General features: G+C 42.4%; 2 protein-coding genes across 6 annotated transcripts; one reads left to right on the top strand and one right to left on the bottom strand.

Annotated features, from left to right (window-relative positions):
* Positions 1-691: 691 nt before the first annotated feature.
* nup54 (nucleoporin 54) lies at positions 692-7,439 on the top strand. Of its 4 annotated transcripts, XM_086187898.1 has the most exons (15): positions 692-827; positions 1,240-1,347; positions 1,485-1,568; positions 1,705-1,740; positions 2,257-2,343; positions 2,916-3,074; positions 3,381-3,601; positions 3,675-3,862; positions 3,971-4,167; positions 4,286-4,340; positions 4,591-4,684; positions 5,485-5,592; positions 5,781-5,900; positions 6,178-6,288; positions 6,875-7,439. In XM_086187898.1, the coding sequence occupies exons 1-15, from the start codon at positions 779-781 to the stop codon at positions 7,001-7,003; spliced, it is 1,746 nt and encodes a 581-aa protein (XP_086044024.1). In that variant the 5' UTR covers positions 692-778; the 3' UTR covers positions 7,004-7,439. The 4 variants fall into 4 exon arrangements, with proteins under 4 accessions (XP_086044024.1, XP_086044026.1, XP_086044025.1 ...); XM_086187900.1 differs by lacking the exon at positions 2,916-3,074; XM_086187899.1 differs by lacking the exon at positions 1,705-1,740.
* A 1,046-nt stretch (positions 7,440-8,485) lies between these two features.
* Positions 8,486-15,464, bottom strand: ppef2b (protein phosphatase with EF-hand domain 2b). Of its 2 annotated transcripts, XM_086187728.1 has the most exons (16): positions 15,442-15,464; positions 15,229-15,356; positions 15,068-15,122; positions 14,290-14,465; positions 14,061-14,175; positions 13,927-13,973; positions 13,690-13,856; positions 13,075-13,111; positions 12,107-12,256; positions 11,687-12,019; positions 11,429-11,614; positions 10,351-10,493; positions 9,495-9,601; positions 9,236-9,399; positions 9,049-9,163; positions 8,486-8,962 (listed from the first exon to the last, which is right to left on the bottom strand). In XM_086187728.1, exons 2-16 carry the CDS (start codon positions 15,295-15,297, stop codon positions 8,778-8,780), a joined length of 2,049 nt encoding a protein of 682 aa, XP_086043854.1. In that variant the 5' UTR covers positions 15,298-15,356; positions 15,442-15,464; the 3' UTR covers positions 8,486-8,777. The 2 variants fall into 2 exon arrangements, with proteins under 2 accessions (XP_086043854.1, XP_086043853.1); XM_086187727.1 differs by lacking the exon at positions 15,442-15,464 and having other exon boundaries at positions 9,049-9,136.
* Positions 15,465-19,567: the final 4,103 nt, after the last annotated feature.

Genomic DNA, 19,567 nt, shown 5'->3' on the forward strand with positions numbered 1-19,567 from the left:
TGTCTTCTTCTCATCACTAATGCATTGTAAACATTTTTATCATACCTCCAGCAAAGTTATGTTGATTTTATAATGCGGTATATCTTGGAAATGTAAATGAAAATTTGAATCTCTAATTTCTCAGGAAGGTGAAATGTGTTACTTGCCAAACAGGGAAAAGGACATTCGTATATTATATCATTTACTGCAGAAATGATTAGAATCTTGACAGAATGTTTTTATTCATCGGGTCGTTTTATAGTTCTCATATTGTATCAGCTCACCAGACCAAACACTCCTATTTTTGTGTCTGATAACGTTTTTCATACAATTTATATCAATTTAGCTTAGTGAATGTACACTGAAGGAGTTGTGCAGACTAGAGGTGATGGAGTGAATGTTCCTGACACGGTTTCACCCCTCATTCATACTCTGCTGTCATGTCATCAATACCTAATACTCTCCTAAATTAGTTTTTACACATAGTCCACACATATGTCCCAGTTCAAAACACCATGCCTATGTTGTAATTTTTTTTTCACACAAAGATGGATACCATCAAGTAGCACTTTTAGAGACGTATGATTTGTTTTTTGTTTGTCTTTTTTGCCAAGGAAATGCACAAACGCATTAGAGTATGGGCTCGATGTGAGGCGACAGTGCAAACCACTAAAACTACCACACAGTATTGCATCCCATCAGCCTGCCGTCCCCAAGCCCCGACAGCAGGTGTCAGTAATGCGCCGTGTTGAATGTTAACTGCCCAATAACGAGAAAGAAGAAGAGTGTGACAGTCAACATGGCGTTCAGTTTTGGCGGTGGTGGCACCGCCGGTAATGCAGCAGCAAGTAAGGACATTTCTATTTGATTTGGAAGTGTTTAATGGGCCAGTGAGAAAGCAACAGGAACAGTATTCAAGCATGATTCGGTTTAGGTTGTAGGTTATAGCCCAATAGTTTTTTTCTGCATCGAGCTAGCAAAAATGATCGTCTGCCAAACGGCTAACGAGACCGTTAAACCTCGTGTGAAATGCAGTTACACCAACAGTGAAGTATCTGACATGTTTGACTCTCTTTAATATCAAATTAAATGAACGCAAGACATTTACCTGAATGGTCTTAGACGCGTTAACGGTCATTTCTACACGTGCTAGCTTTTAAGCCTTCATGAATGCTCAAAATGTTTACCAACGTGTTTGTTGGTGTTAAACTTTATGATATCCTATGCTCACCGTGCTCATCACATTTCACTCATTTGAAGGTACGGCTGGGTTCTCATTCGGTTCATTTGGTGCCAAGACCACCGCATCGACGGCATTTGGCTTCGGTACCGCAGCCACCACAACTACTGCCTCATCCGGATTCGGAAGTGAGTCTGAAACTGTGACCCACACTCAGAGGGGCACCTGTCCTCACCCATGACCTACATGATCACACCACTAGCCATTGTTGTATTCGAGTCTGATAGTGTGTCAGTTCAGCTCATCGCCTGTCTTGTCTCTGAAGCTCTTACAGCTCCCAGTTTTGGGGCTGCCACCACCACTGCTGCTGCACCGGCTACAGGATTTAGCTTCGGCTCCACCAACACTGGTATGATGATGTACTTTTTATGCATTTATTTATCTGTGTATTACAATTATTCTCTATTTAGTCTTTGCTCTTGAACTTTCATTTAACCCCTTCATGTCATTTTCTCTTTCTCACTGCCTGCCTCTGCTGGCTGCAGGATTTGGGGGGCTGGGAGCTGGAAACACCACGGCTGGTGGGTTTAGTTTTGGGGGGTTTGGTTTAAATGCCAACCCAGCAGCAGTCAGCTTTAATGTGGGGTGCTTTGGTACAGCAACCACCACTGGCACTGTTTTCAATTTTGGTAATAGCCTGGCTAGCACAGGTAGATGACCCTTGTGATTGATTAATCAGTACAGTCTGTGTCTGTAAACACACATCTTCATTGGTTTTCACATCTGTGTGGTGCCGTGCTTCTTCATCTACTATGTTGACTCGTCTCATAAAACATCATGCATCTCTGTTTCCATTTGCATGTGGAGACAAATCTGTATGCTCACCCCAATTGATTCCTTTAAGTACCAACATGTGTTCACCTTCTTTGTAAGACAGATGATCAAAGCTGGATTGATATGTTTGTTTTCCTCTCAAGTCTTGATTTTTCTCTTTCATTGAGTGTTAAAAGTGTCAGTATTGTTTCTCTCCTCTATTGACCTATCTGTACCACTTTGCCATTCTTTTATCTAAGGTCTTGTGATATGTTGTTTCTCAGGCACCTTTGGTGGCTTTGGGACAACCACGACAACTGCTGCAGCACCAGGGTCCACTTTTAGTTTTGCCGGTCCCTCCAATGCCACAGGTTAGTAGTGAGCTGCGCTCAATGGTAACGGAAAAGATGGCTTACTCGGGTTTTTGCTGCCTTTTATATTCATATGGAAGGCATAAAAGATGCGTGTGGATTTTGCACAGCTTTAGCTTTCAATCCAAAGTCTTTCTTTTTTTACGCCCCGTGTTCATCATTTCCTTTTTACACGTTGAAATCTAAATGTACATGTAAAGACAGTTTAATATGTTGGTCTCCACATGACTTAGACAAGTGAGGACTTCAGTCAGAAGTCTGAATTCTGGAAATCGCTGGAAATTTTTCAGGCTACGTTCACGCTGCAGGTTTTATTGCTCAACTCAAATACGACTGTTGTTGGAATGTTGCCACACTTGGGCCTCATGATACAAAAGAAGATGAATCTAAATGCAGATATTGCTTGAAGTCATGGCTGGTGTCAGTCAGGAGTGGGGGTCTCTCACTACCACAATAGAATTCCTGTAATTCCGTCAGTGATCCGCACACTGCTAGCATGTTCCTAACCTCTGAACTGGTATTTAACCCAGCAGATCTTTTCTCACTGTGTTGGCGCATTCTTGTAATTTTAGGGGGGCTCTTTGGTAACACGCAGAACAAAGCGTATGGGTTCTCCTCCGGTCTTGGAACGGGGACCGCAACTGGGGCAGCCGGGTTTGGAACTGGATTAGGAACAACTGGCCTGGGTGGGTTTGGGGGCTTTAACATCCAGCCGACTCAGCAACAACAAGGTAATTGGAACTGGATTTCTGTGAAAATTGGAAAGTGATCAGAAGGTAAACACTGCAGAACATTGAAGCTAAGATCTGTGATATATTTAGTAAATCCAGCATTTGTTTTGTAAAACACAGACAGGAAGAAAAACTGCAGGATTTATTCCTAGTTTTTGGTTCTGTGCTGTACACAGCTCACCGCTGCAGAAACGACACTAAACAAGAAGCTGCAGGTTTCAGCTGAAACAGCATCGTGGGTATGCAGCAACTGCAGGTGTTTGATCAAATTTTAACTGTCTTGACCTCTGCCCCCCTCCCTCTCAGGCGGCTTGTTTGGCCAGCAGGCCCAGCAACAAGGTCAGCCCACCCAGCTTTACCAGCAGGTCACAGCACTGTCAGCCCCCACCTTATTAGGAGATGAGCGAGACTCCATTCTAGCTAAATGGAACCAGCTACAGGCGTACTGGGGCACTGGGAAAGGCTTCTATAGCAACAGCAACCCACCTGTGGACTTCACTCAGGAGAACCCCTTCTGCAGGTTCAAGGTACTGATGCATAAATCAACAGGGTATTAATGAGAGGTGTTGGCTCAGCTGACTTTGAGTCCTGTGATTCTAGGCAGTAGGATACAGCTGTGTTCCCGTCAGTAAGGACGAGGATGGTTTAGTGGTCTTGGTTCTCAATAAAAAGGAAGCGGATGTGCGAGTGCAGCAACAGCAGCTGGTCGAGTCCCTCCACAAGGTTTTAGGAAGCAACCAGACGCTCACTGTCAACGTGGATGGCGTCAAAGCCGTGCCAAACGACCAGTGAGTTTCTTCTCATATATCGTACAATTTAAAAAAGAAAAGACAAAAAAGTCAAAATTATGTTAATAGATATGTTAATCGGTCACTGACAAATGTCTCTGGCTTTAGGACAGAGGTGATCGTTTACGTGGTGGAGCGCTCTCCCAATGGCACCTCCAAGAGAATCCCTGCCTCAACTCTCTTCAGTTATCTGGAGCAGGCCAACGTTAAGGTCCAGCTCACACAGATCGGCGTGGTCATGTCTGTCACGCGCACCGAGCTTTCTCCAGCACAGCTCAAACAGCTTCTCCAGAACGCCCCCGCAGGTAAACGCAGGCCTGCGTGGAAATGTCACCCACCTGTTGGTTCGACAAACTGTTGGTGTTTGTGTTAATCATCTGTCTGTCATCTATGCTAACTCAGCTCGTCATCTCTCCTCTCAAGGTGTGGACCCCATCATTTGGGAGCAGGCCAAGGTGGACAATCCCGACCCAGAGAAGTAAGCTGCTATGGGTTTGGGGGAAAGTTAGCATGACCCACAGAATTTATTCAGTTATGCATTTAGAGTGAGGCTAAGATCTTCATCCTAACATAAAATCTGTGTGATGGAATTTTTACTAATAACATCCAGGAAATTTGTCCAATATTTGGCTACGCTCATTGGGTACATTATTTCCTCACCATAGGTTTCACTGGCTATTCAGTTGCTTCGTTTAATTTTGTCACGTCCCCCCCCCCCTTCCTTCCAGGTTGATCCCAGTGCCTATGGTGGGTTTTAAAGAACTCCTTCGCAGACTGCAGATCCAGGAACAGATGACTAAGCAGCACCAGACCAGAGTGGATGTGCGTGAGAAGGCTTCTGCTTTTCTATCTTCTTCTAAATATGAAAATAAAACAACCCACCCGACCCAGTTGCTTGTGATTATCAACAAATGAATTTTGAAACAGATTTTCATGTTTTTTGGCATCAAGGACACAGTCCAGATGCTGGATTCCTTTCAGCGGCGAACATGGTGTTTACATTTGAAATGACTGAGCGTTTCTAAAAGCAGCTTACAGTAAACAAGGAGGAAAAAAAATACCCATGTGATTAATTTTCTTCATCCGACTCAAATGACGTATATAGGGTGTACATATGTGTCTGTGCCATATGAATGTGTTCTAAATTCATCTGTGTTGGCTGAATGAGGGAGAAATTCAGTATCCTTATTGTCATTGTAGGTCAGGCAAACAACGAAATTTAGCATAGCAGCTCTTGGTTGTTAAAACACTACAGGACAATAAAACAACAACAAAAATAGGCGTTAACAGCTGGTGAAATGTGACATAACCTGCATCTTCTAAAAAAGAAATGAAGAGATTATTAAAACTGCCAATTTTCATGTGATTATTCATTTCAAGCTTGGTTCATCTATTTAAGATGTTGTGAGTGTCCGTGTAAATGATAAGTTACCTGAAGGTTTTGGAGAATGTGGAAACCTTCTCAAAGGCAACATTAAGTGTTTTGCTCAAGATGGAAATCCTCCAGAACAGCTGCTCCCTGGTGTGAAGCGCCAGCAAAACATTTAGGTGACAAGGCGGGAGAATAATTGTTGTTATTGTGCTTTCATGATTGAATCCCGTCTCACTTGTGGACTTGACAGATCATCTCCAACGACATCAGTGAACTTCAGAAGAACCAGGCGACCACGGTGGCCAAGATCGCCCAGTATAAGAGGAAGCTGATGGATCTGTCTCACAGGGTGCTGCAGGTAGATTTATATTGTAGGAGTCTTACTAGCCTCCCCCTGAATGGAGGAAGTGACCTGTGATGAATACCATCTGTGTATTTAGTGAACTCCTGGCTGTCTGTTCGTGTCCTCTTGCTTTATCGGTTCTGTCAGTATTTCTTGTCCTATTTATCATTCCTCCTCCTCCTCCTCCCTACTTTTCCTGGTAGGTGTTGATTAAACAAGAGATTCAAAGGAAAAGTGGTTACGCCATCCAGGTGGATGAGGAGCACCTGAGGGTGCAGCTGGACACCATCCAGTCTGAACTCAATGCCCCCACACAGTTCAAGGTAGGGTTTGCAGTGTTTGTGTCTAAACTACTCCAGCAACAAGTACACACCACTAGACAAAGGCCTCCTTGAATCCTGTGCTATTGAGCTTAAAACCAAGTTAAATGCCCTCATTTGCAACTTGTGGTATTTGTAGGTATGTGGACATGTTCACTCAAATCTCACTGACGTCTGATTGTATTTGTGAATGAACACGTGGTGTTTGGCTTTCTGAAACTGTTTCCTAGTGAGCCTTCTACAGACATGTTTCAGGATGTGTGTCTGGGTTTTCTCCCAGGGTCGCCTAAATGAGTTGATGTCACAAATCCGGATGCAGAACTACTTTGGAGGTGTGAAGTCAGAAGAGCGCTACAGCGTTGATGCAGACCTTCTCCGAGAAATCAAACAAGTAGGTTTGCTGAAAAGCTCAAAGCTGCACAAGACCCCCTCCATTCTGTCCGTGTGTGGCCCCTCATACGTTCCAGGTCTGTGTCAAGTCCAGTCTTGCAGCCGTCTACTGACGCTGTGGTTCTCTGGACAATCTTAAATTTTTGTTTCCTTGTAGAACCAAAAACTTGTTTTGTATTGAACAGCTCGCTATCGCATCCCTAGTGTCTAAGTGTCAATATGAGTCAAATTTATTAGTTCAGTGGGTATTTTTCCTGGTCATACCACTGCATTTTAGTCTCATAATATCATGTAAGACTATGTTGTCTCTCTGCCAAGACTGATTTCTATATGAGCAACCCCAGTGATACATTTTTAAGCTAAAATTCTACATTTAAGGTGTAATTTTCCATCAACACGTGTTTGAAAAATATGTGAAATCTGCTTGTTGCTACGAGTTATCGCCAAATTCTCCAAAGTGTCCATGGAGCCCAAGTTGTTTGTGGCCTTCTAGTTGTGTTGCTTCTTCTGACTGAATTTGTTTTTCCTGCCAAAAATGAAGACATTAACCATGAAGTGAACACGTTCCCATTGTCTCTCACTTGTAGCACTTGAAACAGCAGCAGGATGGTTTAAGTCACTTGATCAGCGTCATCAAAGATGACTTGGAGGACATCAAACTCATCGAGCACGGACTGAGCGACAGCGGACACTTGAGAGGAGGCGTGTTGAGCTGAGTCTTCACACAAACATCAGACTCTCAGCACCCACCCTCCTGACACCACAGCAGCCAATATCACTTCAGTCTCTGAATAATCTTCTGATTTGGACAAATAAAGAGTTTCTGCATATATTTGTGGAACCCCAGCGCGGAGCGGTCACTCGCTCATCACCTCACGGTCAAAACGGCACTCCTCGTATGTAGGAGAGCTGAACCACAACTGCTTTATCTGCGGTTTCCGGACTGATCTAGAAAGCTTAGAGGAAACAACTCGTCATCGTCTAATAATAGCTTTCGCCCCTCATGTCAAATCAGATTATGGATGTGAGACTGGACTTAAGCAAGTGGTTGTGTTGAATGTGTTGCAATTTAATACTTTGTACATCCGTCTTTGTATTTCTTTTTAATTGCTGTTACTAGAATATTATTAAAATTTAATTAAAAGTGCTTCATTCGTTTCATATTTTGTGTTTACGTATGTATATATTTTACATATATATTTCGTGGTAGTGCTGTCACGTTCTCCATGTTTACCTCCTCAACCCTTTTCCAACATCTCATCAAAGTAGGGCTTGAGTTGATAGGATTCATGTCCTGGATTCACAACCCCACCTGGATGAACTGATTAAGCTGCTTGCTGGAAGATTATATCCGGCGTGCAGTTGGGTCACCCATCACCCAAAGGTCTGAATTACTCAATGTTTTTCACGTGACTCTAGACCAGGGGTCACCAACATGGTACCCGCGGGCATCAGGTCGCCCGTGAGGACCACATGAGTTGCCCATGGGTCAACTAAGGAAGTCATGTGATCAGGAGTGGGTTAGCAGGATCTCTCCAAAATTCATGGAGGAATTTCTGATCGCATTGGGTGGAGAGAGAGAGAGAAAAGGAAAAGTGATCAGAATCAGCTGCGGACGCGTAAGCCTCCTCTTGGTGACTGGCAGGATGTTTAAAAGAACATTGTAACTTCTTGAAATCAGCTTCATCTTATTCTGAGTCTGTGACCTATTTTTGATGAAACCAAATTATATATAATAATATCTCATTGCTTTTAATTAGATCTGTGATCCAGTAGGTCTATTTTTGACTGTTGGGAAGAAAATCTAGGAACTTAAATTTGATTATATTTACTTCATCCTCTGTATCTATGCATTCTCCCCGGCAGAGGTATGTGCTCTCTTGAGTATTTTGTATTTTTACCTTTTTTAATTTAGTACTCTTTTGTCCTTTCTGGTGTTACTCTTTTTTTTTTTTTTCTAAACTCTTTCTACCTCCCCTAGTTGGAAAGATGTCAGTCCTCAATCTGGAATTTTCTTCACTTATGAATTTGCTAACAAATTTAATATTTCATCGTAGGAACAAAAGCCTTTTTTTTTTTTTGTCCCCGTCATGCTGATTAAAATAGAAATCCTTCTGTTACGTGCACTCTGCATTCTCAGATCCTTGTTAACTTTGAATAAGTTGAAGGCAGGCTCTGCAGACATCATGTTTGCTGTTATTTTTTAATGCATAGCTAAACACTGACAGGTGATGTAGACACGAGCTGTAAATGACATTATCTTACATAAATGTGGATACAAATTTCTTAAAAACAGGCCAAAGTCTAAGAGGTAGAAAATATCTGTGTTGCAGCTGGATAAGTAGTGGTGGACTTAGTGACCCCCCTCAAACCAAGGAGATGAAACACTACTGATGTATCAGAGTAAACCAGTCTCCCCAAGACAGTACATGGTGTTCTCTATGCAGCACACCACCAGAAACCTCTACTGGGGGGGGGGCGGCTTCAGGTCTATGGGTGTGCTGAGATGCCCACGAGTCGGAAAGCCTCCATGAACTCATTGATATCGATGCCTCCGTCCTTGTTGAAATCGATGCTCTGAGCCAAGTCTGTGATGGCCTGGTCACTGATCTCAGTCTTTAGATGAGAGCTCAACAGTTTCCAGGTTTGGCGGAACTCTTCGAACGAGATCTGACCTGGACGGAGACATAGAAGAGTGTCCAGGTGTGCAGAGTCAAGTGTGTGCGAGGGGCGAAAGGTGGTGTGCTGGTGTGCCACTGACCTGAGTGATCAGTGTCTATGATCCGGAAGATGGTTTCTAGGTTGGAGTGATTTTTGTACATCGTCTCCAAGATGCTGGTGTTTGAGATCTGTAGGGAAACATACAAATGACCGACCTTCAAGTGTGTTAATTTATCGTCAGTATATGACAGCTCTTGTGTGTGTGAAGAAGGAGGCAAGTCAAACACCTCTAGCTTGGGTTCTGTGACGGAGAGCTCTCTGATCCACTGCTGGTAGTCCACCATCCCATGCTGGGTGCTGCTGACCAGCTGAGGGCGCAGGACCCTCCAGGGAAGACCCAGCCTCAGTACTTTCTCTGTGGCGCTGGCCCAGTGGCTCAGGGAGATCACCCCTGGGTCACAAGGCAGGAATATAAAGTCACTACTGCTGAATAACTCAGCTTTTGGGGTTTGGGTCAGTTATTAAAGAAGTTTCTCTGCAACGCACCTTTGTTGTCAGGATCAAACTCGTGGAAGGCGGAGATAAGATCGGACTTGTGCACAAACAGTTGTTCCCTGAGAGCTCGCAGGGCCGATCTCTCTGTCCACCCAACACTGACAGAAACAGGAGAAAAACAAATCAAAATTAGGAAGAAAAAAAAATGAAGAGAAAGTTCAAACTACAATGCAGTTGCATTCATAACATTATGACCCACCATGTGTTGTCTCATTTGAGCTTGGTGTACATGCAGTCAAGTGTAAAAATGATTATTAATATGTATAACAATAAGTAGAGTATGACATATTTGATTCAACATTTGCTTTATGATAAAACCAGACCATCTGAGTAGTCAAACAGTCCATAAATTTCTTATAAAATCATAAACTGATAATTCCAAATCCTAAGAGCTCCAGTTTTTTCATCTAAACGTAATATTATTTAATAGTGTCAGTCCAATTACAAAATTTGAGCAAAGACAAAACGCTACGCTTTAGCAGGGGTACAATCTATTACATGGTCAGTCAGAAGTGTTGGAATACCTGTATTTCTCCTGCTTTTATTCAAGTTAAAACACAAATGAATAGATTATAAATGTTACAAAAGTAAAATATCTTGCTCGAGGTTGAATAGTCTTGTTTTATACATACTGCAGTAATTTCAGAGCAATAAAAATGACATTTCCAGAGATTCAAAGTTTTTAAATATTCTGCAGTAATGGAATCTTCCTGTACAAAAGCAAGATTGGAAGAGACTGTTGCGAGAACCTCTGAAGCATTCTGACAAAATGTCACTGCAGGAAGTCAAACATAGCATCACAATCATCTCAGACAAGTCAAGGGGAAAGATAAACCTTTATGAGTACCTTTGTCTTAGGGTGAGCTCCATGCTGGTCCTGCTCGCTTGGTACTGAATGAAGTGGGGGACCAGATCAGGGCCCATTCTGATGTAGGCCCCTCGGTTGCTGCCTACTTCATAATAGTTAGACGCTGAAAATATTGTCAGCACCTTGGTGTAGAAAAACATACAACTGTTAGTGTTCTAGGCAAAGAAGAGACTTGTATTTGTGCTCATGCTAATAACAGATTGTACTTCTTCTAATAGCCATTAGGAGGAGCTATAGGTATAATGGAACTGAAAAAATAATGTGAGGTAAAACTTTCTTCTCATTGTTTCAAGGTATGAACTGAAAGGAAATAAGGATATTGACCAATCCCATCCATCCATTTTCTACTGCTTATCCTGTTAAGGGGGGGTGGATCCTATCCCAGCATCTACGGGCGAGAGGCGGGGTTCACCCTGGACAGGTCGCCAGTCCATCACAGGGCCAACACATAGAGACAGACAACCATTCACACTCACAGTCACACCTACGGTCAATTTAGAGTATCAATCAGCCTCGTCCCCTCTTGATGTCTTTGGACTGTGGGAGGAAGCTGGAGTACCAGAGAGAACCCAGGCAGGAACAGGGAGAACATGGAGACTCACACAGAAAGATCCCGTACCCGAGGGCTTCAATCTGGAACCTTCTTGCAGTGAGGTGACAGTGCTAACCACTGAACCACCGTGCTGCCATATTGACCAATTCCTGTAGCTAAATATCATCTAGAACTCTGATGTACCACCCAGTACACTCACCCAGTAGCTGTCGTACTGATTTTTCCAAATTAATTTTAGACCATGAAATATTAGTAAAAGCCTCTGGAAATTTGAGCGGTATGTGGGAACAATGTGGATCGATTTGCAATAAAAATCAGACTGTCATCGGCATATAAAGAAATATCATGCGATGAGTCATGTTTGAGGATTGATTCAAAGACTGATCAAGTGTGAAAGACAGGAACAGAATGCATGCTTAAATTCAAAGATTCATGTTCCTACAGTCATCATATTTGCGTGTCTCTCAAAGGCATCATGGTGTCACTATAAAACTCAGTGCTCACCCTGCGATTATGGCAGAATTCATATCCATCCTGTTTGCACTCATGAGAGCGAATAAGGAGCTGCAGGTTGTGTCGTCCAAGCACAGCCTCTGTAACATCTGGCCCCCAGTAGCAGCCCCCACCGCGCACTTCGTTTGGAATGCAGCCATTTTGGGACATAGGATCACTCCACAACACGTCCACGATCTAGGTAACCAGGTAGAAAGTATTAACATTGATAAATCTGTACTCTCAGTGAACCCAGCGAGTACCACTCACTTGTTTCCACTCGTGCTGGTCCGTCTCAGACGTCTCTCCAGACTCTGAGTCTGAGTCTGAGTCAGATTTCTTGGGCTCCCCGTATGACTGGTCAAACCCAGCCAGTCTACGCCTCCTCTTCAGCTCCTTCTCCACCGAGCAGTTGAGTTGACTCGTCAGGCTGTGGAGCGAGCGGCGTGAAAAGTCGTGTCTGTGAGTCAAGACTGAGCTTTGATGAGTCAGGGACCGAACTCGACGCCGGCCTTCCGCTGGTACACCAGAGTCCTCGTTTTTGGTCGCACTGCCGTTGATGGGGTGATGACTTGGTTTAGGAGGCCTGAGGGCTGACACATACTGGACAAATCCCAAAAAACATTGAATCCAAATACAGATTCTCTTCATAATGAATCAGGTTTTGATGATGCTGAAGGCCTCTCTTACTTTGTGTCTGTCCAGCCTGGCCAAGATGTTCAGGTCGGTCGTGTCAGAGATTCCTCCATGTACAATGAGCACCTTCTGGTCAATGACCGTAGCCAGAGGTAGCCAGCTGAAGATCTTCTGGAGGAGCTTTAGGATCTTTTTGCCATGCACCTGCAGACCAAGCCAGGTTTATGGTGACTGAAGTCCCCTATATCATGAACTCATTTGGATAGTTCAGATTGCTTGATCAAATGAAGTCTTTTTCTTTCCATGAAATTTTTTAAAGGAATCCTTGGTAACGCGATAATTTATCTTTGTCAAGTCTGAAATGTAGTCTGGGCTTTTAATGCATTTTCTTTATTATTATTATCATTATTGTTATATTTTTTGGGTCAGTTTGTCCATAACCAGGATCACCCTGAAAAATACGAGAATTAATTTTCACAAAACTTGGTGTCGGGGTGTAACATCAATACAAGAACTTAATTATTTTTGTGGTGAAGCCTTGGCAGATGGTGTTTTTTTTTAATTTTGGTTGTTTAGGTTGTTGTTTTAGTCAAGCGAACTTCAGCTCAGACAAAAACTTATGCTGGGCAGCACGGTGGTGCAGTGGTTTGCACTGTCGCCTCACATATTGAGGTTCTGGGCTCAGGTACAGGATCTTTCTGTGTGGAGTCTCCATGTTCTCCCTGTTCCTGTGTGGGTTCTCTCTGGTACTCCAGCTTCCTCCCACAGTCCAAAGACATCAAGAGGGGACGAGGCTGATTGATACTCTAAATTGACCGTAGGTGTGACTGTGAGTGTGAATGTTTGTCTGTCTCTATGTGTTGGCCCTGTGATGGACTGGTGACCCGTCCAGGGTGAACCCCGCCTCTCGCCTGAAGACTGCTGGGATAGGCTCCACCCCCCTTATCAGGATAAGCAGTAGAAAATGGATGGATGGATGGAAACTTATGCTAAATCTTAAATTAAATGACATAAAAACCTACCCTGTATTTTCCAAGAACTTCTTTGGTAAAACCATATCTGGAAAAAAAAAAACACACAATAATACTAATGAGCATTATTACAGACAGACAGGTAGTTATTGAGGGTTTGTTTTTTTTTAAATTAAATCGTGTAAGTGATCGTACCAAAGTTTGGACAGCAAACTCCGTACTTTTAAGGATCCTCACCAAATTATATCTTTAGTGCGAAGTTCTGATTCTAGTTCAAATAATTTGTGCAAAAATGTTGGTGCGTGAGAGGTCGCCTGGGTAAAGTATAGGTCAGAGAGAGACATAAACACTGCAACGTCTTCAAAGCCAGCACACAGTCAGGGAAATGGTGGCTTACGCTTCAAAATTTACACTGACAGCTCTGTGCAGTATTTGTAACGAAACTTTGGAAAACTGAAATGACAAAAATGCTGTAATTGGGTACTGAATTCTAGGTATCAGTACCACTGGTTCTCATGTGAATCCAACCCTACCAGTCGTGAAAATATGGGCTGTAGGTCGTTAATTTGATACCATCAGAACCCACATTTCATTCAGTTTAGATGAATTTACAAAATTGTATGTTACTAAAATCAGTATACAGGCTGCGGGCCAGACCCGCTGTACCTCAGGTTAACGATGTGGTCCTCGTGGTTCCCTCTGTTCAGATGGATATCGTTGGGATACACCAGCAGGAAACCAAACAGGATTAGCAGGATCTCCAGTGAGTTTTTCCCTCGATCCACAAAGTCTCCATTGAACACGTACGGCTTCTCCAACGACGGTAAACCATTCTAGACATGGGAGTAGTATTAACCAAAGCAAATATGACTGACTTATGATGTTTTCTATGTTACTGAGTACCTTGTAGAATATCAACAGCAAATCTTCAAGTTGTCCATGTAAGTCTCCTGTTAATGAGCACATTAATAATTGTTAGCACTATGCACGAGTTTCAGTGGTGTGTGTTGAATGTTTCCGGTATGACACGATCGTACCGCATATGGTAATCTCCTTGCTGTGGCAGGCAGAGATATGATTGATATTCGGAAGAACTCTCAGAAGTCTCCAAGTCTCTCCGAGAAGCTGCAGAACATATCGAGCATGGAGCTGCTACTGGGGGAAACAACACGTATGAACAAACTGAAGCCGCTTTCTTGCCACAAACTCGTGTCCATTTTTTATTTTTTTAGTTTTATTTTTTGGGTTCCATCCGTGTGCCTTTACTTGTTGGTGCTTGAAAGCCTCCACCAGCTTCGTCACACCACAGAAGGTCATGGGGAAAGCCAGATGTGGGCCGGTGTAGCTGTCGGGTACCTCAACAGTACTGTAGCAAAAATATCTCTCCCACTCCGTGTCGCGACAGATTTCATTCTCGCGGAAGATGTGAGATATGAGGTTTCCTAAGAAAGAGGAAGAGAGAGGGAAGTGGATCGACGAAGGAAGCATCAAAACACACACAAGAACTACTTCGATGTAGTTCATCACAGTACTTTTCCATGTGATAGGTTATCAATACACTTGCACCGTTATAAACAGATTGGCCCATCACCATGGAAGAAGATGCCAATGACAGAGAAGTGTTTTCTTCCTAACTGTACCTATTCAGATGTGTTTTGTCCTCAATTTTATTGAGATTAATTGTCAATGCATAGCCTATACATAATAAATTGATTATCACAGAATCTCTGTATTGTGACATTAGTTAGCGGGCAAAGTATTGTGATAGTATTGTGTTGTGAGCAATTTCCACTATGTTTTCCAATCCTAATTAATTGGTATTTTGTAAAGAATGAAACACTTTGGTCAATAGCGCAACTTTCCAAACGCAAAGATGAGAAGAATAAAGGTTCAGTTAAAATTAAATGTTCATCATTTGTAGTTGGCATAGGTAGGAAAAGATTTCAATTGCAAAGTTATTGAAATAAAAATGGAATTTATTATACTAGACAGTAAATATGGAATGATGATGAGGGTAGGATTGAACAGCAGTTCTGTGTCTTACTTTCACTGCTGGCAGGGGTGAAGTGATCCATCAAGTAGCCAAAAAAATTGTACAGCTACGGAAAAGGAAGACAAAATAGGAAATCAAGTTTGTTTTTGGTGTGAAAGAACATGTTTTTTACTCAGGGCTGCTGCTCAGTCAGTGAGGAAATGGCGCAGCACCTCGATCTGGTCCTGCTCTCCTGCATATTCAATAGACTGGAAGATGTTCCACGTGCACCTGCGTCTCATCTCCAGCCGGGCAACGTACTGGCGGTACCAGCGCTGGATCAACAGAGCAGCTCTGATCGCTGAAGAAAGGAAGAGGGAGAAGATGCAGTTGAGTGCTGAGGAACTCATCCTCTCGTGATGCATTCACTCATCTGAAACACTCACCGGTCGCAGCTTCGCAGAGTGCACAAAGTTCAGAAAAGATTCATGAAATACATTCCAACGCACGTTAAAATGTGTGAAAAGATGCGATGAAATGAAACGGACATTTACCTGGAACTGAGATGCTCACTGAAAAAAAAAAAACAAGACACTGAGTTACTGGAACAACAAGGAACTTTTTGATTTGAATGTTTTGAAAGTTCGACGAGGGTGGAAGTCACACCTCTGTCGCCTTTCTTCAACTGCGGTTTGGATTTTCCCATGCCGCATCCCATGATCCTTCACTGTTGTCACTGTCAAAGAAACCGTCGTTTGTGAAGCTCTCGGTTTACAGAACTATCAGCATTTGCCCGGTTTATTCTTTGCACAGCACATTTTTGTTTTAGACAAATTCATTTTATGTGAATTGTTATTGTTAATCATAAACAACCTTATGAATAAATTAAATAAACTGAAAAAAAATCGTATTATTGTTAATAGTGCACACGGTACATTAGTAACAGTAAATGCTTAGTTATTATATAATAGTGCAGAATAGATGTTACTTAAGCATAATTAACCATTAATTAATGTTATTTGTAATAACATTGTGAAACATCTATCTTATAATTAGTTTTTCACCTGAAACCTAGACCTTTAACCCCATCACAACCTCCGCACATCTTTACTCTTACCTGTAAAGTTGAACATCAATACGATGAGTTGACTAAGCGTTGACTCTTACTGATGAGTCCTTTTTGTGAAATATGAGCATTTTCTTCATTCTAAATCTATGAAAAGCTCGTATAAAACGGAACAATCCACAGCTGAATATAAAAACAAAGCGCCCAAAGGGCTCTTACCTGACCACGTTACCTTACTTTCATCACTTCCTGTCACTTCGGCACCTTTGAAGAAGCCTTGTCATTTTTTTTCTCCCAATAATTTACCAGCCACACATTTTTAATCTGGCACAAAGTAATCGCTCAGACTTTTCTATGCATGGTTGCCCACGGATATCTGCGCACAGTCAGAGCAGTTACCAACATTGTGGACAGCAGAGCCGAGTGTGTTGGACAGGCCCCCGTGATCACTTACACAAAACAAGATACAAGTGGATTAGGATTAAACCGTACTACGGCTGGCATCCACACACAATAAACGGATGAGGGCTCTGATAAAGGGCAGCAACTGTTTTGAAAGGAGATTTTGTTGGCCACAGTTCAACACCACTGTCATCGTCATCATCAGCACTGTACCCCGTCACAGTTACTGTACCCACGAGACTCGAGGATTTCATCCTCAGTAGATTAAAAACACATTAGCTTTTATTTATATATATGAAAGCAATGAACATTATTCAGGAACACTGGCTGTCATTCATCAAATTTCCTTATTCACAAATGTGTTTTTACACACTTCAGGATATGTAGCCATCAGGTTTTACTGCCTGTCTGTGTAAAAGAGTACATTTTTGCCGATTAAGGCCCATTGGTTTATTTTAAAAAGAGAAATGCATACACACACCGTGTAGCAAGTTCAGCGACGTGCCGTGCCGTAGTAAAGCCTCCACCTCAAGTTCACCGTGAATTTTGACGCTAACCGCATTAGCATTTTTGGATCGGCGGCTCATATGTGAGCAGAACACACAATAATCCGACCTGTTTGTTAAACCCACTGCACGCAACACTCTCCTGAGAGCAGATTCTTGCCACCTTCTCCCCATCAAAAACAGTCTTCCTCACAGCCAGTTGAGCTGTAGAGTAAAGATGATTTGCAGCAGACAGAAAGAAATCTGTGCGAGATGAAGAACAGGTTCCGCTCAAGAGGTTACAAGATGACCCAAATCACCTTAGAAGTATCAATAGCAGACCAAGGACAGACCTATTTCAGAGAAAACCTGAGACTAAACAGCCTTCCATTATCTTCACCACCCTGTATTCCAAGTGCGCTGAAATAAATTAAAGGAATAATCATGAGCCACTGGCACATCCTTAAATCAGACACCAGTTTACAGAATATTGACAAAGATTTCCCGTTGACTGTTTTGAACGAATCTGAGAGACCGGCTGGTTGAATCAGACTCACATCCTGAAATTGTAATCATGATTACAACATGCTTGCTCATTTCCGTACCTGTAGAGACGAGCAATCATGTCCAATTTTCAAACACACCAGCACTTTACGTGAAAGTATAATAGCTGTTATAAAACATAACAGCACTGCTATTAACAGTGCGCCAGTGCACATAAAGGCAACTATGCATTGCTTGAATGCTGCTCTTTTTATGTGTCTTTTTTTTTAAATAGTATGTACACTCTGATCCCTGGGTATTCCTCTCCCAAGTATACTGAGTATACTTTGTATTGTGAAAATGATGAAAAAAAAACATATTGTTATGTTGAAAATATATTTTTCAAGGACAACATATGAATGAAGGTACAGGTATATACAGGTATATTATTATTTTCTAACGGTAAAGAATTTGTACAAGCCCCAATAGGCCCCAGAAACTCAGTAGATCATAAACCTTACAGAGGTCATCTTCATTCCAGGATTCTTTTGCTACATTGTTGCAATGTATGTGTTTCTAGAGTTGTAACTACATCTTTGTCTGCATGTATGCAATGTGACTTTCATCTTTACAGAAACTTTTTCAATCGACGAATGTAACATATAACAATGTTGCTTTTTTGTTGCGTGTGCTGAAATCCCGCAACCTTGTATGTTTTCACTTGTAGTATTTATAAATAACACACCTTTTTATGCGTTTGTCACATGGTGCATCCCCTGCTGTACAAAGGCGCTTTGTGATGGGGCAGCTGGTGGTGTGACTCCTAACATAACACCGCCAGGAAGGAGTGGTGGGAGACGTCTGATGCTCAAGGACTCAGCTTGTTAATGCATCCTTAGGGGAGGTCTGACGCTGGCCCGCGGTGACCCTGTGTGTGTGCATGCGTGTGTGTGTGTGTGTGTGTGTGTTTGTGTATCCATCATTTTTACTACCTGTTTGAGACCTGTCTTGATGTAAACACTCACCTGATCAGGACCCTTAGATTTCTTGAAAGTGTCTGCCCTCTTCCAAACACGTGTCAGGTCGTTGTGCCCAAAGTTTTGGAAGCAAAATGTCCCAAGTTGAAGCATTTCTTTAGATGTCTATAGGACATTAGCAGTGACAGAGTGTGCCTGCGTCCGTGCAGCTGCGATCATACTTGGAATACACCTCCTTTGGCTTTACATGTCTTGCTTGGCCGGCACACGTTGAACCTGCAGGTCAGCATGCAAACCTACAGGCACTGAGACAGACGGACAGACAGCCGGGATGCTCACAACCACGAGCAAACCATGCAACACCTCAACAAGGGTATAAATAACTACTGCAGTCAACTCATGTGTACTCCTTCATTAGCAACTCTGTATTATTGGTTTAGATTTATGGCTGTGATGAGATATGCAGCTGTTATGTTTAGCCGGGTAAAACTGATGTAAAGCGTTACTAAGTTCTTCTAAGTGATGGAAACATGAGGACTTGGGTGTTTTTGACGTTGATACTCGTGCAACTACCAACAAGACATGAATCAGTTAGCAAGAGACCGTCTCCTGTTTCATGCACATATTCCCATGTGATTCTGAATCTTGGGAAATGATCACAAATCCGCTCACGCTTTCATTTAAAAAAATGTTGACTTATTTTGTTGAGATGCAAGCAGGAATATATATATATATATATATATTTTGCATAATTTGTGGACTGTCTTCAGACACAGATTTGGATTCAGTGAGACTTTCTGACTATAGTCAACTTCACAAGCCAAGGATGGTCTCACACAGTGCAACACTGTGGTTTACTGACATGCTTGTAATAGTTGTGGGAGATTAATGGATGTCCATGGTGAGGTGAATAACATAAATCAGGCCTGTGATACGCAAACCATACTTCTTTGATAAATTTGTTGTTTTGGTCTGTAGGATTTTTTGGATAATAAGGAAATTATAACCAGACTAGGTCTTCATGAACATGTCCACAATTATTCTTCCACCAATAATGCGTGTTATTATTTCAGTCTGGCATTTCCTGCTCGCCTTGACTCCTGGAGAAGTTGAGGTTTGAACAGGGAACCTCTGGTGTGCAGGTCAGTTGAATCAATGA

Source organism: Aulostomus chinensis, chromosome 19 (genome assembly GCF_037954235.1).
Source record: "Aulostomus chinensis isolate RoL2024-O1b breed Wild chromosome 19, RoL_Achi_v1.0, whole genome shotgun sequence".
In the NCBI taxonomy this organism is placed as follows: Eukaryota; Metazoa; Chordata; class Actinopteri; order Syngnathiformes; family Aulostomidae; genus Aulostomus; species Aulostomus chinensis.

What these genes read in the sequence shown, in the direction of transcription:
- nup54 (XM_086187898.1), top strand. Translation starts at nt 779, where the DNA reads ATGGCGTTCAGTTTTGGCGGTGGTGGCACCGCCGGTAATGCAGCAGCA. An exon ending in TGCCTCATCCGGATTCGGAA is followed by an intron (nt 1,348 to 1,484) that starts GTGAGTCTGAAA and finishes TTGTCTCTGAAG; the next exon opens with CTCTTACAGCTCCCAGTTTT. An exon ending in TCTCCAGAACGCCCCCGCAG is followed by an intron (nt 4,168 to 4,285) that starts GTAAACGCAGGC and finishes TCTCCTCTCAAG; the next exon opens with GTGTGGACCCCATCATTTGG.
- ppef2b (XM_086187728.1), bottom strand. Translation starts at nt 15,297, where the DNA reads ATGAGACGCAGGTGCACGTGGAACATCTTCCAGTCTATTGAATATGCA. An exon ending in ACCAGCACGAGTGGAAACAA is followed by an intron (nt 11,615 to 11,686) that starts GTGAGTGGTACT and finishes CTGGTTACCTAG; the next exon opens with ATCGTGGACGTGTTGTGGAG. An exon ending in AATTCTGCCATAATCGCAGG is followed by an intron (nt 10,494 to 11,428) that starts GTGAGCACTGAG and finishes TTCTACACCAAG; the next exon opens with GTGCTGACAATATTTTCAGC.